An 18,883-nucleotide genomic window follows, 5' to 3' on the forward strand; every position below is an offset into this window, starting at 1 on the left:
TTTAGCACGAAGCTCTATCTAAAGGAAATAACTACAGACTTATATAGACCTCCATGCATCCTGGATCATAAAGATCACCCATGATCCCCATGATCTCCGCCCGGGTTCTCTGTGTGAACCCCACTATTCACTGAGCCTCAGGCTATGGGCTGTTATGTGTTTGTAACACCCTACTATAACCGCTCGCGCACCCTATAAGATTGCCATGGCGCCTCCGGTGCGCTGGACCAACACCCTGAGATAATAGAAGATTCGAATTCCAAACAATCGGGTGTCCCAAACATGTCAACTGTAAAGCCTTCGGTATAGATATCAACAGAATTGAAAGTGTGTACACTGTAAATATTGGTGCAATCATATGGTATCACGTCTCCGAAGCCAGCTGATGATCCAGTGCTGCAATCTCCACTTTCGTAGAGGCCTACAGTCCAGGTTCCAGCGTAAGCTGCAGGCAGAATGCTTAGAACAGCCAGTAGCTTAGAAGATGTAATCATATTCATATTCATTTCGAGGAGAATCTGGTCGAGAGAGCAGGTATAGGCGAGATAATGTGTGTAGAGTATATGTGTTTTGCGAAAGCAGGCAGGAAGATTTTGATGCTTATGATTGTAATGTTATAATTGTAATTATTAAAGTCAAATAGTAGTAGAGTCAAGAGTACTTATAGCTTTTATGCCTCGCAGTGACGCGGCCAGCTTCGCGGTGGAAGAACATGTCTTGGAGTCCGAAGTCCGAAGGATCGGCTCAGCCTCCCCGAAGGCCGAGTCCGAATCACAGAGTTGTCGTGCGGGCCATGTCGAGTGGGGCCGATATCAACAGAGAAATAGGTAGGGAAACAACATTAGACTAGAATAATCAGCACGGATTGGTAAGAAATGCATTAGTTGGCGTATGGTGATTTGAAATGGATGATAATTGTATCAAGTTACTGTCACAAGAATCGTGGACTAGCGGAAACGAGGCCGATTATGACCACCCTCGGCAATCAAAGAGTACCAGAGAGTCACCACTGCGAGTGACGGCAGCAAGGACGAACGCTTTACAGCGGAATCTATTATTAGATAATGCCTTGAAGCGGTTGACAGGATGTTACGACATCATGGCACGTGACTATGCAAGAGACATAGCCAACATAGCCAGCTGTATGCGAATGGCTATACCGGCTATGTCAGCCAAGAAACATAGTCAATCGAGCCGAACATAGGAACATGGCTATGTTCGCTATGTTTGGAAATAACTATATAAAGACACTCATTTACCCTCATGTATTTAGTTTGATCGTGTTTAATTTTCATACCAATCGGATATATACTTTATCCAAGCTTATCAACAAGTTACTCTGATACTGTCATCTTGTTTACAAGATACAGCCCCAAACCCCTAGGTTACCTAAGTCTATTCATCTTATTCGGCAGAATACTACCAACGAGCACCCTTTCGGTAAAGAACGGTTGATACGTTTTGACACAAGGCTGGTAGGATAAAGCAGAGAAATTTATGGTAGAAGTGATAAAGACTTGTAAGATAAAGCTTAGAGCTGATTATCTTGATATACTGAGTAGTATAGCTAACCTTATGTTGATATATTGGAATTCAGGCTGATAAAATAAAGTAGAGAAGCTTAAAATGGATGTAATAAAAATTTATAAGATAAAGCTTAAAGCTAACTATCCTAACATGCTAAGCTGTATAGCTAATCTTGCATCGACATATAGGAATCAAGGCTGGTAGGACAAAGTAAAGAAGTTTAAGGTAGAAGTGATAGAGACTTACAAGACAAAGTTTAGAACTAACTATCCTGACATGTTAAGCAGTATAGCTAACCTTGCATCAATATATAGGAATTAAGGCTGGTAAGACAAGGTAAAGAAGCTCAGGATAAAGGTGATAAAGACTTGCAAGATAAAGCTTAAAGCTGACTATTCTGATATGCTAAGTAGTATGGCCATCCTTATGGCCACTTATCAGAATTAAGGCTGGTTAGACAAAGTAGAGAAACTCAGGGTAAGCATGATAGAGACTCACAAGACGAAGCTAGGAGCCGACCATCCTGACACACTAAATAGTATAGCTAACCTTATATTAATATACTTTATAACTGCTTTATAGCACTCTCTTATCTTATATAGCTTACGGTATTAACTAGAACTATCTGCCGTCAGCATATATTTATTTTTATGTCAGCTATTTCACGATCTATTTGTACAATTGCTTTACAGCATTGTATGTTGCTTTATGGTCCCCCACTGTTTGCCGTCAGCATGCGTACCAAATAACGTCATCTTAATGCACTAGGCGAGCAAAAATATATCGTAAATTCATACGTCGGTAATCGATTTCTACCACCTTATGCAGTTTAAGCTTTGAAGGTCTCGTTTTTGTGTGAGCCAAGGGGGGGCCTTTTAGGGGTCTGGGCCCCTAATTCGCCTGCCTCGAACTGGTGTGTCTTAAGACGATCTCTTTTTGTCTAGTAATTACAATGAGAACTAGACGTGAGCGAATATCAACTTTAGCTTCTCCAGAAAATCAACGGTAAGTCGTAAGTCTCTTGTCCTTCTACTTCAGTCAGCTAATATGCTTTAGCTAGTTTAGTTTTCCTTTTTGTTGAACCATACAGCATGTCGACTGTCAGCCACTGTTAATACACGTCCTGATTGGAGTCGCATATTAAGTTTCTTTATCTGGACTAGCACCCTGGCTTTCATTGCAATTTAAAAATTGATCAAGATAAAGAGAAATAAACAATTCAACGAATTCAATTGTGCTAATGATAGGACCTGTGGTGTTCAAAAGCAGGTATTTGTGGCTCACCCTTTTCTTTGCTTTATGTATATTTAAATACTGAACCCAATCGCTCAGCTCATTATTTGAATAGCCACATGTAGATATTCCAATGATAGTATCTAAGATGGATTTATTACCTTACTGTTCTCGTGACGCTGATGCTGACGGTTACATTTCTGTGGTCATCGGGCTCTGTGGCCATTGAGTGCGGATATAAAAGCCTTGAAAAAATACCCTCATACGTCCAATATCCAGTGCGTTACTTTCTCTTTGCTTTAAGATACTAGACATTCACTTTATTATTCACAATTCACTCCTTTCAAATTCAAATAACCAAGCATACACCATGTACTGCACAACGTTCCTTACATCTGCTTCTATCCTAGCCCTAGTCACAGCCTTACCCACTCCTAAGGCGGCTTCTGCAGCTATATCAGATTCCTACACCTACTACACCGGTGATGGCTCAGTTGCTGACGGCTGGCCTGACGAGTCCATCTGGGGCTCCTGGTCCGACCTCTGGGCGGCCAATGCTGCTGTTATGCCGAATACCTGCGGATGGAATGGATGGGGCGCTGATGACTCATCTACAGAGATTGCCGATATCCAAACTGCTATTGAGCAGGTGGCTAGCTCGACGGGAGTCGATGAGCGCTTCATTCTTGCGATCATGATGCAGGAGAGCAAAGGATGCGTCCGCGTGCCCACCACCAACTACGGCGTCGTCAACCCGGGCCTCATGCAGTCCCACGATGGCAGTGGAACCTGTGCCGGTGTTAACCCATGCCCACAGTCAGAGATCACCCAGATGATCACCGACGGTACCTCTGGAACATTGTCTGGCAATGGTCTGCAACAGCTCATTGCGCAGGCAGAGTCTACCCTCGGCGTCACCACTTCTCAAGCTTTCTATGCCGCTGCGCGTCTGTACAACAGTGGCTCTGCCGACTACTCGAACCTCGACGACGGTCTCGGCAGCACTCCCTGCTATGCCTCGGACGTTGCCAATCGTCTGGCCGGCTGGGTTCTCGCAGCAAGCTCCTGCACGGCATAGACATGGGTTTGGATTAAATGCAGAAAACCAACATAGACAAACTCTATAAGACTATACCAAACTCAATGGATGATTACTAGGAATACTTCTTGCGCTAGGTAAATACAGCGGTCAATTATGTTTCACCAGCAGTGTTCTGACTGTCAATTTGTCTATGCTCTGTTCTTTGTACACTTGTTTGCAAAAACAGTGCACGCTTTTTACTCACTTCATTTGTTTCTCAACCCCTGTAAGCAAGATTACGCTAGGCCATATTCGTGTTATTCCGGAGCCCCTGTCTCAGATTTCGTAATGAAGCGGTATTGCGTGTTTTCATGACTTAGCGCAGCAGATTATGTGTATTTATAATACCAATAGTTACCTCACGTGAGCACACTTCCACCAGCTGGAGATCCTCCCAAATTTTCCTTCTTTAATTGACAACTATAGATAAAGACAAATGGCTCCAAGGCTGGCTACATCAACTCGAGAGTTTACACAAGATATGATTTTGAGTAATGAACTCACTATCTCCCAGATTGCTACTACTTCCCAGTGCTATCTAAGTACAATCAGAAGACATTGCTCCGACTTGCGCCTATTTGGTAGTGTGGCAGCGCCTCCAAATAACAATGGGCGCCCACGCCTTCTTAACCTAGTAATTATCAAGGCTCTCTGTGATAATCTCCTCAAAAAGCCTCAGTTATTTCTAGATAAGATGGCAATTTTCATATGGGATGAATTTCATGTATGAGTAAACATATGTAGTGTTATTAGTCATGCTCTTAAACTTGAGGGCTGGTCCAAAAAGACTTCTAAGCAAAAGGCTAGTCAATGGAATCCTGATCTATAGGACGCATATTTACACTTCTTATCTGATTTTCGATCATATCACCTGATATATATAGATAAATTGGGATGTGATAGAAGAACAGGTTTCTGAAGACTAGGATGGTCACTGCTTGGCATAGCGCCATCTTAGGTGACTAAATTTTATTGAGATCAGCGTTACTGTCGAAAACCGATGCTTTACTAGCGTCTAGATCAGAGTAAACTCCTCACTGAACGTTGGTTTGGTGGTATTCTGATATCGAAAGGGCAGATGCTTAAGGCTTAAGAAGATAGCAATAGCTTAATTAATCTATGAGTAGTAGAATACTCAAGGTCAAGTGGTTAATTAAAGATAGTAAACTAAAGTCTAAGTACATGATAAATGGGTGTTCTTATATATCTATGGGTGAACATAGCGAGCATAGTGCATGCTATGTTGGGTCGTTCTTTCAAATATAGCGAATGCTATGTTTGCTATGTTGCGGTATAGTCCTATGTATGTAGTGGCTATGTTATCTATGGCTTAGGTCTATAGTGGTCCTAAGTCAGTTCTGTCTATAGGGCAGTAGTCATATGCTTGACTAGGGTATGGGTTCTTTGTCTTGAGATAGTGCTCCTATACCTGTAATCTTAGGTTAGTCTCCTTGTGTTCTGGCTGAATCACGTGACCTGTGGTCCCGTGAATCCGTGATTATACTATCAAAAAAGTATAGTATAATAAGAATAATAAGTATAAAGAAGAAAGAAGAAAATAAAGCTAAAGCTATACTCACTATAAGAATTCTTATATAATCTTATTAATATCTAATTAGGAATGTTCATTTGTATTTAATTAGAAGTATTCATAGTTATTGCCAGTTAATCCTAATTAGGGTTCCCTGGTTAATAGCCCTATCCCGTGTCCGCTGCCTCCATCGGCTCTGAGTCCCGTGCCCAGGAGCGTGCCGTTACAATACATGCAGCACTTCTTCAGTTGTAGTGTAGAGATATGACCACAAAGTCAGCTGCGCAATACTCTGTTAGCTACCCAAGTCCTGAAAAAAAGTATATAATCAAGTACTTTACACACCTTCCGTAGGGTGTCCGTGAGGTGATATAGAGGATACTGTCACCACTGGTGGATTATCACCAGGACTGAGATTCCAAATTTTTGCCTCATTTGGATCCCCACTTGGACATTTCGCTTTGAACTGGATGGTATAGGTTTGGCCATCAATATTTGCGTCATATTGTACTTCCCCATCTGAACCGAATGATCCTGTGGCAGTCAGCAAAGAAATTCTTTTGGTGATTACGGGCTTATTTACCAAATTTGTCTTTAATTTGAAACCAGCCACTTGTAGAATGGCCCTCTATTCGCTGTGGTGGCCATCTTTCCCAATAACCGGAGTACACTGCCTCAGACTTCTGGATTAAAGGCACATTGAGCCTGTTGTGAATGCGAAACCAGGACGAATAATCAGGCATAGGGTTAAATTGAGTTGAGTGTGTCGGAGTTCCAGCTGGACTTTGTGGATAGTGTGATAGTGTTGAATAAAAGTCAAAAATCTTTTAAGGATGAATAGGACCACTTGATTTCAAATATGGTATCGAGGGTCTATATGTATTTTATTTATAATTGCGCGTAAGGAAAGGAAGTGTGTCTTACCACGTACTTATACTGGTGTCTATGACGACACCTGCTAATAAATCCGACTATCTGTATGGCTACTTTAGCTGAAATCGGAAAGTTCTGACTTTGAATCTGTTGGAAGATCTAAGTGTGATATCACTAAGACAATTTGGGATTTTCCGAGTGCAGCTAAATGACGTATCACGACTATATTAGAATTAAATGACTGCAATTTGCACCGGATTTCCCAAGACCTCGCTGCCAGGGCCATGGAAGCGGTGACTAAATTAGTGTATCGGTGCAAGGACTTTGCTATCTAAGCTCATTTCAGGAATTTGCTAATCATTTTAGGAGTTGGGTAATGGTTGATTCTATCACCATCCATGACCGTTTCGCCAGTCTAGAGCGGAATGTGGAGAACCTGCGTGTGACATAGATTATGCTTTCATACAAACGCCGAATAAATTCATTCCGTAAGCAGCCTTATGATCATTGTATCTAGAATTGTAATGTAGTTAACTCCCTACATATTACTGACTCATTACTTTTTCGACCGTGGTTTAGTTAATTAGTGGACCCCTGGACCCCTGGACTGATCCGTCCCACAGCAAGCTGATTCATACTCTACAGTATGTCATCTTAGGTGGAGAAATCTGGGAAAGTGCTATCATATTCACTAGTATTTAAATAATATATTTCTAAAGTTCTACTTATAAGTTTTTATTTGTCTAGGCTGCCTTTAATACAAATAGATACAAACTAGAGATGGTAATTTAACTCTTATAGGGGGTATTAGTAAATATTAGATTATAAAAGCTAGTAGAAATCTATTAATTTTATTATAGGTGGCTACTAGATTAAAATATAGAGTAATATTCTCTTAGATGCTTTAGAAGGGGGAAATCGCCTTCGCAGCATAATGACGGGCTGGAATGTTTCTCTTTTCCTGGTGGTATCGTCCAGAATCTTCGTCTTTCATCATTTAGATGTCTAATAGATACCGCAATACTCAGACTTGCATAATTGATGTTACCATAATGGGATAGGTCAATACACACAGGGAAAGGTAGTATCAACGAAAAGAATTCTGCAAACAGGAGATACAATACGTAGCATTTACCCTTACGCATGCAGAAAAAAATCAACCAACGTATATTTGCTTGGGAAGGAAATTTCTGGTGCGACTGTATAGTTGTAATGCTTCCGGTTTCATTATCTACTGGATGCAACCACGTGAATTCCCCACATGTCTAGTATATGGGATGAAAACATCGATAATCTTTCAATTTGTGGAGTAGAATCCTTCTATCCAAAGTATTCCTAATGAAAACACCAGTCAGGCCCAGGCAATCCTGTGAAAGACTTTGGGAAGTAGACGATTGTGTTATACTCTAGAACTTGACTCATAATTGACTTTTTTTATCACGAACACTAGATGTAATATATTATAAAGAGCAGGCCCTCTACAGTTTTCTTTCTAACCAAATTGACGAGTTCTGTATGACCTATTCAACTTTACAAAGTAGAGGTAACCCCGCTCTGATTCCGCCGCTTCCCGTTCCGTTCCCGTCCCTCCTGTCAAAACTACCCCTCCACTTTCATGACGTTACCTACAGTGTACTTCATCCCGACTTGGCGAGTACTCACTCGATCTCAAGGGTAATACACCTTGAGAGTCATTGTCGTCATAATAAGATGGATTGTTTTATGATGTCTTCAATAACTTCTAATCTTTATTCTTACACGTTTTACAACACTATAGATGAATCTAGACCAAGAGTGACGTCAATATAATATTAATATACTGTTGGAGTACTGAAAAGAGTTATTTTCCCTAAGGATTATACAAAGATTAACAGTAATATTTAACGATGATAAACGCCCTTCAATTATAACCATATTTTCATGGAATACAGAGGCCAGAATCGTTAATTTATATCAATCTTTCTCTATTGTGACCAAATTACTGGCATTACGATGCTATCACTTTCTCTATGTTATCTGTTGAAGGCCTCCCTAGCCTTCCTCACTATGGCTAAGTTTGTCTATCCAATCCCTCACCACACTATATTGGATAATATTAAGACTGACTCCTACTGGGGCATTCAATGATCAATCTGTTGTTGGTCGGGAGCCTAAATATGGTGCACATTTTACTGAAAGCACTGGGCTCACTTACGGTGGCTGCTACAGATTAGGTCTTGACCTGTCCAAAGACCGTCCAAGCTGGCTAGGGACGAACAACGATAAATCGTCCAACTATAAGTTCGGGCTTTATGCAGAGGCCAAGACATTGCGATTGTGCAACCAGACAGACAACTGCTTCAATGAAAGAGGTCGTCCAGGAGAGCAAATACAGGAAGGTGAACAATTCTACCTTCAGGATCTACGTGGCAGCCAAAGTTCAATTTCTGGTAGTTATATCCACCATGATAACAAAAACAAGTTTCATGCGGCTAGTCATGCGCCTAAGGGTCCGAATTATGCTCAATTCCGGGCGTATCCAGAGGATTGCCCTCAGGCGAGTGCCTGGGCAACATGTCGTATCACCCTCGAAGTCAACCACCCGAACAAGACTCATGACGAGGCATTCAGCGGGCTCGCCCTCGATGAACGTTTACATTTGATGAGTACCGATATCGGCAATGCTCTAACTGTTATCTTTTACCCTGTGAAGTGTCCCCAGTTAAAGCATAGGGGACGACGGCTGGGAGTATCTACGGATTTGGAGAGTTCTTAGCGCCATTTTGGCAGGAGGATTAAAGGCGACTTAGGCCTGGGGTTGTAAGGCGGAATGGTAAATGGAACGTATGAATAGCTTCATGTAATATTAATATATGACTTTACTTCCCAGTGTTGGCACTAGCAAGTTGCGTCCTGCACAACTCTAAATTAGAGGCTTTATTACCAACATAAGATGGCAAGGCAGGAATACGAAGGCAACCAGGATGTTGTTGACAGATTGCCAGATCTGCCACCGCCCCTGGTTTGCATGGAAGGTTCCAGCAAACAAACCATGGACTGTCCTCTCGTTGTATTGGAGTTTCAAGTGACGTCATGTTTTTCTATGGTAAATTACAGTACCGTGAAAGTTTTGGAATATTATTATTCCGAGACTTTCCCAGATATGGGTTAGGGTGAAACATGTTTAACAAATGAACTGAGTAAAAGCGTGCACTGTTTTTGCAAATAGCTGTATATATTTTGTGGAGGAAAATTCTTCCTATGGACATATACCAGTTGATTAAAGTGAAACTGTTCTCTATCCCTGTCCCTATATATATGGCCTATCTTCAATGCAAAATAAACCGCTCAAGGTCTTCCTCGTACCCAGAGAAGTCCATAAGCTTATAAGCAACATCTAGAAGGCTTTGCTACTTCCTAATTACTAATTAGGTTATGGGGGTTAATGCCACGTCACCGATAGAGACTGCTTTGCGATATATTATACGTAGTTATATAATATTATTATTAGATAGAATCTTAGATTATACCTATAAAGAAGAAAATACCTATACTTATATTTCTATATAGAATAACTTATTAAATAGAATTGTCAAAACGTATCAACCGTTCTTTTCCGGAATGGTGTTCGTTGGTTGTATTCTGTCGAATGAGGTGTTAAGACGTAGGTAACTAGGGTTTGGGACTGTATCTTGTAAACAAGATGACAGTATAAGAGTAACTTGTTGATAAGATTGATAAAGTATATCCAATTTGGTACAGGGTTTCCGGAAACTGGTGTCACCACAAAATACTCTTTCTTTGTTTCTGGAGCCCTAATGCAAAAATGAACTAAACCGCATCTGGTTTTTGGACGGAATAATAATCTTCCGTGTAAATTTCAGTATTGTACTTACAAGTAATACCTCCTCATTACATAGATGTGTGGGGGAATGAAAACGAGTGACAAACATGCCCCACAACAGAAACAAGAAGCTGCTCGACAATTCATATAAATCATAGAGAAATTGTATATAATACTCAGCCATCCCAGGCTCTACTATTAAAAAGAGATTAGTAAATAATAGAGAGTAGTTAAGTACAAAGAATATTCAATCTAGCATGTTTGGAATCCTATGATAAAAACCCGTCCATCACGATACCCAAGAGCAAGGTTGTCTTCCTTAACAGCTGAAACTGTAAATTGATGATACTCAGGAGGGAGCAACAGTATATTTTCACCCGCCAATACAACCCAGTTGTCTAATAAAGATACTTGAGGATTGAAATTATATGAACTTGGGTCACAGTTATCACAGCGCTGTTGGATACTGGTGGCTTTAGTAGTAGTTTGTTCTTCTGCATTTATAGTGGAGGCCGCTGAGTTGGAGAAGGCCACCGACCGAACCCCATGGGAATGGCCCTCGAGCGTCCGCAGTTCAGAGCCGGTCTTGGCATCCCAGAGCTTGACGGTCTGGTCATTGGAGCCTGAGGCCACCATTTGGCCATCAGAGGAGAAGGCCACAGAATGAACCCGATTAGAATGGCCCTCGAGCGTCCACAGTTCAGAGCCGGTCTTGGCATCCCAGAGCTTAACGGTCTTGTCATTGGAGCCTGAGGCCACCATTTGGCCGTCAGAGGAGAAGGCCACAGAACCAACCCCATAGAAATGACCGTCGAGCGCCCACAGTTCAGAGCCGGTCTTGGCATCCCAGAGCTTAACGGTCTTGTCATTGGAGCCTGAGGCCACCATTTGGCTGTTAGAGGAGAAGGTCACAGAATAAACTGAACTGGAATGGCCCTCGAGTGTCCGCAGTTCAGAGCCGGTCTTGGCATCCCAGAGCTTAACGGTCTTGTCATTGGAGCCTGAGGCCACCATTTGGCCGTCAGAGGAGAAGGCTACAGAATGAACCCAATTAGAATGGCCCTCGAGCGCCCACAGTTCAGAGCCGGTCTTGGCATCCCAGAGCTTAACGGTCTTGTCATCGGAGCCTGAGGCCACCATTTGGTTGTCGGGGGAGAAGGCGACAGAATTAACTGCACTAGAAGGGCCCTTAAGCGTGCGTAGTTCAGAGCCAGTCTTAGCATCCCAGAGCTTAACGGTCTTGTCATCGGAGCCTGAGGCCACCATTTGGCTGTCGGGGGAGAAGGCGACAGAATTAACCCCATTGGAATGGCCCTCCAGTGTCTGTAGTCCTCGGCTCCAATAATCCTCCACCTGTGGTAGTATGTGTATTTGTTTAGGTCTGCTGTAAGAAAACATCTTTCTAATAGGACTTTGCATCGGTGAAAATACTAGCCCGGAACAGTAGAGTTGAAGTGGAGCAGCACTAGCAATAGAGATGTTCTTAAGAATAAATCTTTTTGCATCATAGAGAAAGTCTAAAATTTCAGCACCTGTGTCCTTCTGTAGACTTGATCTCAGTTATCATTCGAGTATAGATAGTGCAGAAACTTACCCTGTCACCTGACTGTAGCGCATCTATTATTGTCACCGCTTCTGATATAACACCCATCAGGCTCAGTGCCTCCAACCAGTGAAGGAAATGCCTTCTCAAAAAAGCAAAAATCATGTACTCATTAATACTGCCTTTGCTGTGATTAATATGGTATACCCAGTACTGACAGGAGTATTGCAGATCCGCAGAGAGATGCTGATTAGTAGCCTGGCTGTCAATACCATCTCGCTGTGTCCCGTAGCTTGGTAGGCCACAAATATTCTGCTTGAGTCTAGTGTTCATGATGCGAAGGCAATGCCGTGCTATCTTCTGGTGTGTCTCTTTCTCATCTATATGGAAAGGGCTTTTCGTGTTTAAAAGGTAGTCTCGAAAAGATAAGTGCAGGATGCAGATTGGTGAGTTGGAATTTTCTGGCACACTGAGAACTGAGTGAAATCCGTCTAAGCGATTGCTGACATCTCGTCTTGGCAAGTCAATTATATGCGAGAGAGTATTGAGGGAAAGTGGAGTACCAAGAAGAATGATAACTCCTACTATGTCCTGAAACTCTTGTATTAGCTGCGTGATCTCTGTGTTATCTGCACCGGAAAGAAGCTTGTTTAAAACAGGCAAGTATGTTCTGTCCATCTGGGATCCTGAAGTTGCTGCTGGGTCCTGGAGAATAGTTAAAAGACGGCTCTCTGGACGCCATTTTAGGTCTCCAACAAAACGACAAATGGTAGCAGCGGAAATAAACAACGGAACCGCCCTCATAACTAGAATTTCAAGAGTATCATCCCCCGGCCACTCGCCAACAATCTTTCGCGTTTTTTTAATCTCGAAAAACTTAGCTTTCAAGAAGATATGAATATCCTTCTCGACCACTGTCTTGGAAAGCTCATGGAGGACCAGGCCGTGATGATTGTCATTTTCCTCGAGGATGGGACGGATTGGGAGTTCAGGCCGGCTTGTTAAGAATATTCGGAGATACATGGATTTACATTTCTGCACCTGAGGCAAAGTTGAAGTATAGCTCGTATATCATCCTTATCTTCGCACTCGTCCAATGCGTCAATCACAATCACGACGATTGTGGACTCACTTCGTTCTAGCCTAAGTAGTGGTTGAAGAAGCAGTTTATCAAATTGGTCTTCCATCAGTTTTCCTGAAATATAGGGGTCTTTGTCAATCGCCTTTTCAACATGAGGAATCAACGCAGGAATGTGGAGCAAAAGCTGCGCGCAAATTGTCGTGAAGAATTTCTTGGCAGTACTGCGGTCACGCTCTTCACGTTTGAAGAAGAAACTCGCTCCAAGTTGGCCTTCCTTTTTAAAGTATTGGGCTATTGTTCGAGAAATTGTGGATTTTCCGGTACCCGCCATCCCATTCAACCAGAATATACATTTCTGCCTTAGGTTGCATGCCCACTCCTTGATGTGGTGAAGCAAATCAACCCTGGTTTCTGGATGACATGTATCATGTTCCGCATCAAATGCATCAAAACTGGAACCTTCTGCATAAGGTAGCATGGCAAAAATCTTATCGTCCTTGAGGCCCTGGATTGAAACACTTGTGTCATTGATAGCATCATTTATTTTTCTTAAAGACTCCTCAACTTGGATATTTGTTAATGAAGATTCCATAAGAGCATACTAGAGCGATAGAGCGAAACAAAGAACCTCGCTAAACATTACGTACTCTGCTTAATTGGATCCATTCTCTTGACTCCGAGTCCGGAAATAACCAAAAGAAGTTCTTTTGCATATGATGCTGCTGTTGCCGCGGCATATGGCTGCCAGATCTTATTCTTATGGGAATCAGCATAATCGCAGATCCCTCGGATGACAAGACAGGGAAATGAGTCCATGAGTCCTGAGTGAAAATAAGTTACTGGATTTCTAATTTACGCGTGGGGTGTGGTACTAACCAGCGGCCTCCATTTCAAAACATATAATGCTCTCTTCCCGTGCCCATTTATCTCTTAAAACGGCATCCTTCATCACTTGATCCGCTGACCCGATGGTCCCGTAATGTAATCGTGGAGAGTTGTCAGGTCGATTGTTTCTCTTCATGAGGTTACTATCCAGGCTACAACAGGTTCTGCACGTTTTCCTTCCCGCTTCGTGAACGAAATTTGATTTAAAGAGAAAGTCCTTTTGAGATCCTGGATACTGGAATTTCGTTGCGAGTGCCGGATAACTGGACATTATATTTGCCAATGTTTTGAGAATATCATGTCCTTTCAGTTCATGCTTTGCTTTGAGAGCACCAACAGCGCTCAGAACAATGCCTGGGGGTTTGTTCAGTTTGCCGCCGCTAAGTATGAACTTCATTTCATGCAATGACTTCCCAAAATCGTACTGCACAACCGCATCTGATGACTTTGAGGGAAGGCTGATTACCACGTCACCGAGTCGTATGTCGCGTAGATCTTCTGGATCATCTTCAGAGTACTCAGAATCCTCCTCCTCTTCTTCTTCACCTCTTACAGAATTATCATCTCCCCTTGCACCATGATATGGCGCCCCGCCCCCGATTCCAACCATCAGCCCAAATCTTACAGCTGGGAAGCTGCGGATCATGTCCTTGGCAACAGTAGCAGCCGACACCCTGCCTGTTATTGATGCTGGCAAGCAAGCAATCACCACATTGTGATCACCGATCTGGCCAAGTACGTACGAATTCGCATCGCGTGGATCGATTGCTGGAAGACCTGGATGCCTTTCATCCAACATGGCCATGGCAGCCACCAACTCGGTCTCTGGTAAAGCACATATCCAGCCCACGGTATAATCGCCATGAGCAAACTTTGCCGGAGGCTCGGTCACGCTCCTCTTGATTTTTTTGGAGGGGCGATTGGTGTTTTGCGGAAGGACCATTATAAATAACAGTGATTAAATATTCATAAATGGGTCAGAGCTACAAAAGAGATGAGAGAAGCATCATTCTGGAGCAGTCGGCTTTGGAGAGGTATTGCTCGAGGAAACGTGATGTGAATGCGGGGTTATCAGTATCCTTAACGCTAACCAGTTGTGTTCATAATGCACAGCTACCGTAAAAACCACCAAAGGAGATCGCATATAACTGACCGTCAGGCAGCCTTCGCTGATCATTAGACCCATTGCTGTAGGCTGTTGTCCTTTTTTTCTGGGATTGGTACCCCACTTTACGATGTGTTGGCGCGGCTGAACAACAGGTTCATAGTGACCCCTATCAACCAGTCAGAGCCAACTATACAGTACTCCTAAGAGATGCAGGAAATCAACCTTTTCCCCGCCCCCTCTCTTCCCATCCACCAGCACATGCATTACCTTTGCATAATCTCAGGCTCTAATTCTGTACATTGCCTTCATGTTTGCTCAGATCTGCATCCATGACCAGGTGGAATGGACCCACTCCACAAGATCATGTTCCATATGCCACGTAAACATCAGGCCTAACATCGGCCCGTGCCGTGTGGTCTTTAATCAGGACCAATGTCTAACTAGAAATTCTAGAATGTTCTATGCAAACAGGACAAACACCAGGCTCCTGACACGTTCACACCTTCAGTCCCAACGATCCCGCCGGAACAATTTCATCATTCGAGGTTGAGCATGATGGGTAGTACTATTCACATGGCTGTGCTCATTATCCTAGTTAGCTCGTTAGCTACAAACCCTTTGACCCTTGCAAAAAGCTAACACGATGGACCCCTTTTCCCCGCCAACGTTTAAGGTTCTCACTGTTAGGCTCCTCGGCGGCATTTATTGCCTCGAGGAAGCGGCTTTGAGCCCACTTAGCGACACCGCTTCTCAGATTCGATATATTAATCCATGGGAACAGACCCCGTCGTATGCCCCCACCCCCGGATACTTTGGCTGCGAACGCACGGTATCCGGATATAGCCCCGATCAGCGGGGTTTCATTCGAGACACTGAATGGGATCAAGCAGGGACCGATACTGAAGAGGAGTGGCCCTCCTTTACCCGGTATATGATTGAATGGAGAGTAACTCTAAACAACCGCGTGGTGGCTAAAGACACAGAGCAAGACCTGGCTTTGAATCCCAGTTCGTACTGGCAAGATATAAAACACAGAGCGGAAAGCATATTACATCGGAAAATAGCTCGCAATCGACCGGTGAGGCTTGATGACACCACGGTAGTGGTCTCCGTAAACGATCGCTCGCAGCGCGATCTTACTAAACGATTTGAAAGAACTGATCTTGACTAGACAACTATCAAAGACAGCTCGTGATGTGAGAAAATCTGTTCCATCAGGGCAAGAAGCTTAGACCTTGTATTTCCATTAACTACTTAGACTCTGACCAGCCGTTGTCAGGCACCGACAAGAGAGGGCAAACATTAGTGACCAGGAGGATGCTGAATGCACGAGAGTCCGAGATCGACGCTGAACACTTTTCTGGGCAACCTTCGGCTTGGCGGGATGTTTACCGAGTAATGCACTGCCCTGGTCCACCATGCCGCCTAGATTCGCAATACTGCTGGCAGGACCCGGATGGGAAGAAGCACTATAAACTACGTACACATCACCTGAGGAAGCTCGTTAAATATGCGGAGAAAACCTCTAAGTACGAGCAAACATCTGAGATGAAATGCGTATATTCGTCTCGTACATCAGCATTTTGTTCTCTTGCTTGCTGTCGGGCAACCTTTTTGGACCACCCTTTATGGTGAAGTGCATCACTGATGGTGGATATTGGCACACACATGTCGATCGAATTCATCTAGTAAAAACAGTGCCATCTCATGTAGATATAAATCTGGCTTTTCCAAGAGATGATTGCTTAGGGCTTCCAGCATCACCGGCGTAATTTTCCGAGGCCGTCCACCTTTAAGTTGGGGGGCTTTGAGACCACCAAATAGCTGAAGGTTAGAGGGAAGTCGTATAATTGCACGTTTACTGCACCCAGCAGCTTCCGCCATCTGGGAAGTAGTTAGTTCACCACTGATCAGCATGTCTTGAATAAGATCGAGGGTTGATCGAGCAAGATTAGGAGCCTTTTTTTTTACATCTCGAGCAGTTATCGACTGCGAAAGTTGTTCTTGTAGGCATCCAGGCAGGTCAATATTCGGGGGGGACACGTGGACTTCAGTCAAGTAAAATATACAAGATTTGGTTATGATACCATAGCGTATTTTACGATACCAATATGGGCTAACAATATTCCGCACGGCTATCTCGAAGTGGCTTAGTTCATTTTAGCGTTAGGGCTCTGGAAACAAGGAAAGAGTAATCTGTGGTGACACTAGTTTCCGGAAACCCTGTATGAAGATAAAACACGATCAAACTAAATACATGTTGGTAAATGAGTGTCCTTATACGTATAGTTAATCCTGATCATAGCCATCATAGCGTTTGCTATGTCTGCTATGCTAGTCACGTGTTCATGTCTGGATGCCCGATGCCGTAATCTTGTCCTATCGCTTCAAAGCATTGTCTAATAGATTCCGCTGCAAAGCAATGTCTATTGCTGTCGTCATCTGCTATTCCCATAGCGGTAATGCTTTTCTATTTATAATAAGGTCATGTTATGATCTGCGTCCAGCATCCGTCTATTTTCTCTTTATAAATATTGCTGACTCAAAGTTGTAATAGTAAGGCTAATGGTCACTCAGATAAGCATCCAGGCAAACTCAAAACCGGCAGCAACACACTGAAGTGGGGCACAGTTGAAGAAAGAGAGTACATTAATAACCAAGAAGTGGAATTGGTTGCTGACACAGTATACTACATAATAATGACATTATACCTGTAACCTTAAAAGAAGAAGAACCTTGTACGTCAGCAATAGCAATAGTACGTAGTGCAGCCTTGTCAAGTATACGTAAACCTCTACCACATTAGAATTCCACCAAAATGCCCTAAACCTACCGTATTGTCATAAGGGTAGATAAGAAGACTCGCTTCTTTTGCTAGGAATACCATATCTCCACAATGGAAGCCATTCGTCATTCATCACCTGCTTTGCAAATGCCAAATTTTGAACCTGTCTTTACATGTACTACCGAAGACTCTGCTCTGAAACTCGACAGTCCTAGACTGTCCAGTCGCACTCCGAGCTACAGTCTAGATGGCTGTGAAAACTCCAACGAAGGGGAATCCAGAAGAAATCCTTCCGGCATTAGTCTGTACGCTAAGGAAAAGCATCTCTCTGCTGAATATTCCGGAAACGCTCTATTAAACTATCTCACATCTCACGAGGTAGAACACGGAATTACCGCACTTGAAAATGAGATTCTCGGAGTAAACGGAAAGCAAGCGAATCTAAATTCAGTCCAGAGATGCTGTAGCAAAAATGATTTCTTCACTTCGTACCTCCATGAGTATGAAGAGATTCCGCCACTGAGGATATCCAAGCATTCTATGACCAGCAAATCAGATGTATCAGACGATGTAGCTATGTCTGGATCAAGCAGAAGTTTTGAACCTAAATGGGTTAAACTGCTACCACCGAAGGCAGCAAAGCAACTTGGTATTCCTTTATCACCAGTTGGATATATTCCGAGGGTTCTATATCAAGAAGGCTATGATTCCGGTCATTCTTTACCTACTATAGAGCCAACCAGCATCTATTCGGGTTTCAGAGAAATATAATACATTACTGTACACATAGTTCTACTGTCGCGCCCGAAATGTCCTTCATGATACTGGACAGAAAATTGTTCGCAAACCCTAATTCCATAACAACGCTAAGCCTACTATGGATAGTACCAAATACACTAATTCGTATGAAACTCGTATTGGTATCTGTAAATAACAGTATCGTAGATACAAATATGTCTAGAAGGTTCGATCCGTTGCAAACATATCAAACACTATGGCAGTGTAGATCTGGCAACTTGTCAACATCTTGTCGTTCAGTGTCTCGCAAAGCCATCCAGACAATCAGGATCCTGAAGAACATAAATTAACACTAGTTGCGGAGTCAATTCGTATTTATCAGCGAGGTTCGAGTTGTCAGTTTCATGATTGGATATAAGATTTGTAGTAGGCTAACTACTGATGGCAAGGTTGTGCAGTACATTAGGTTTCGGACGATGGCGGAAAACCACTTTTATGATATTTCGTAGCCCCTGTTAGTCGACCTATGGGTCGTCGCCCCCACTCCGGGTTACTACGGAGATTCACACGTATGCTCCCTCAGTCCTTCCCCGCGTCCTCTCGGGTTTCTCCATTCAGATGAAAGGGAGGAGGGAGCATAGTATATTCTCTATACGATTGCGTTGAAGTTCCATG

General features: G+C 43.0%; 3 protein-coding genes across 3 annotated transcripts; 1 reads left to right on the forward strand and 2 right to left on the reverse strand.

Annotated features, from left to right (window-relative positions):
• Positions 1–3,130: 3,130 nt before the first annotated feature.
• On the forward strand, positions 3,131–3,838 carry TRUGW13939_08780 (uncharacterized protein; the record flags this gene model as incomplete). The annotated part of the gene is made up of 1 exon (XM_035491909.1): positions 3,131–3,838. One exon carries the CDS (start codon positions 3,131–3,133, stop codon positions 3,836–3,838), a length of 708 nt encoding a protein of 235 aa, XP_035347802.1.
• Positions 3,839–5,617: 1,779 nt separating this feature from the next.
• TRUGW13939_08781 (uncharacterized protein) lies at positions 5,618–6,115 on the reverse strand (the record flags this gene model as incomplete). The annotated part of the gene is made up of 3 exons (XM_035491910.1): positions 5,618–5,652; positions 5,718–5,906; positions 5,956–6,115. 3 exons carry the CDS (start codon positions 6,113–6,115, stop codon positions 5,618–5,620), a joined length of 384 nt encoding a protein of 127 aa, XP_035347803.1.
• Positions 6,116–10,320: 4,205 nt separating this feature from the next.
• TRUGW13939_08782 (uncharacterized protein) lies at positions 10,321–14,520 on the reverse strand (the record flags this gene model as incomplete). Its single annotated transcript, XM_035491911.1, has 5 exons — positions 10,321–11,610; positions 11,663–12,608; positions 12,653–13,256; positions 13,340–13,513; positions 13,569–14,520. 5 exons carry the CDS (start codon positions 14,518–14,520, stop codon positions 10,321–10,323), a joined length of 3,966 nt encoding a protein of 1,321 aa, XP_035347804.1.
• Between the last annotated feature and the right edge of the window lie 4,363 nt (positions 14,521–18,883).

This window comes from Talaromyces rugulosus, chromosome V, assembly GCF_013368755.1.
Source record: "Talaromyces rugulosus chromosome V, complete sequence".
NCBI lineage: Eukaryota > Fungi > Ascomycota > Eurotiomycetes > Eurotiales > Trichocomaceae > Talaromyces > Talaromyces rugulosus.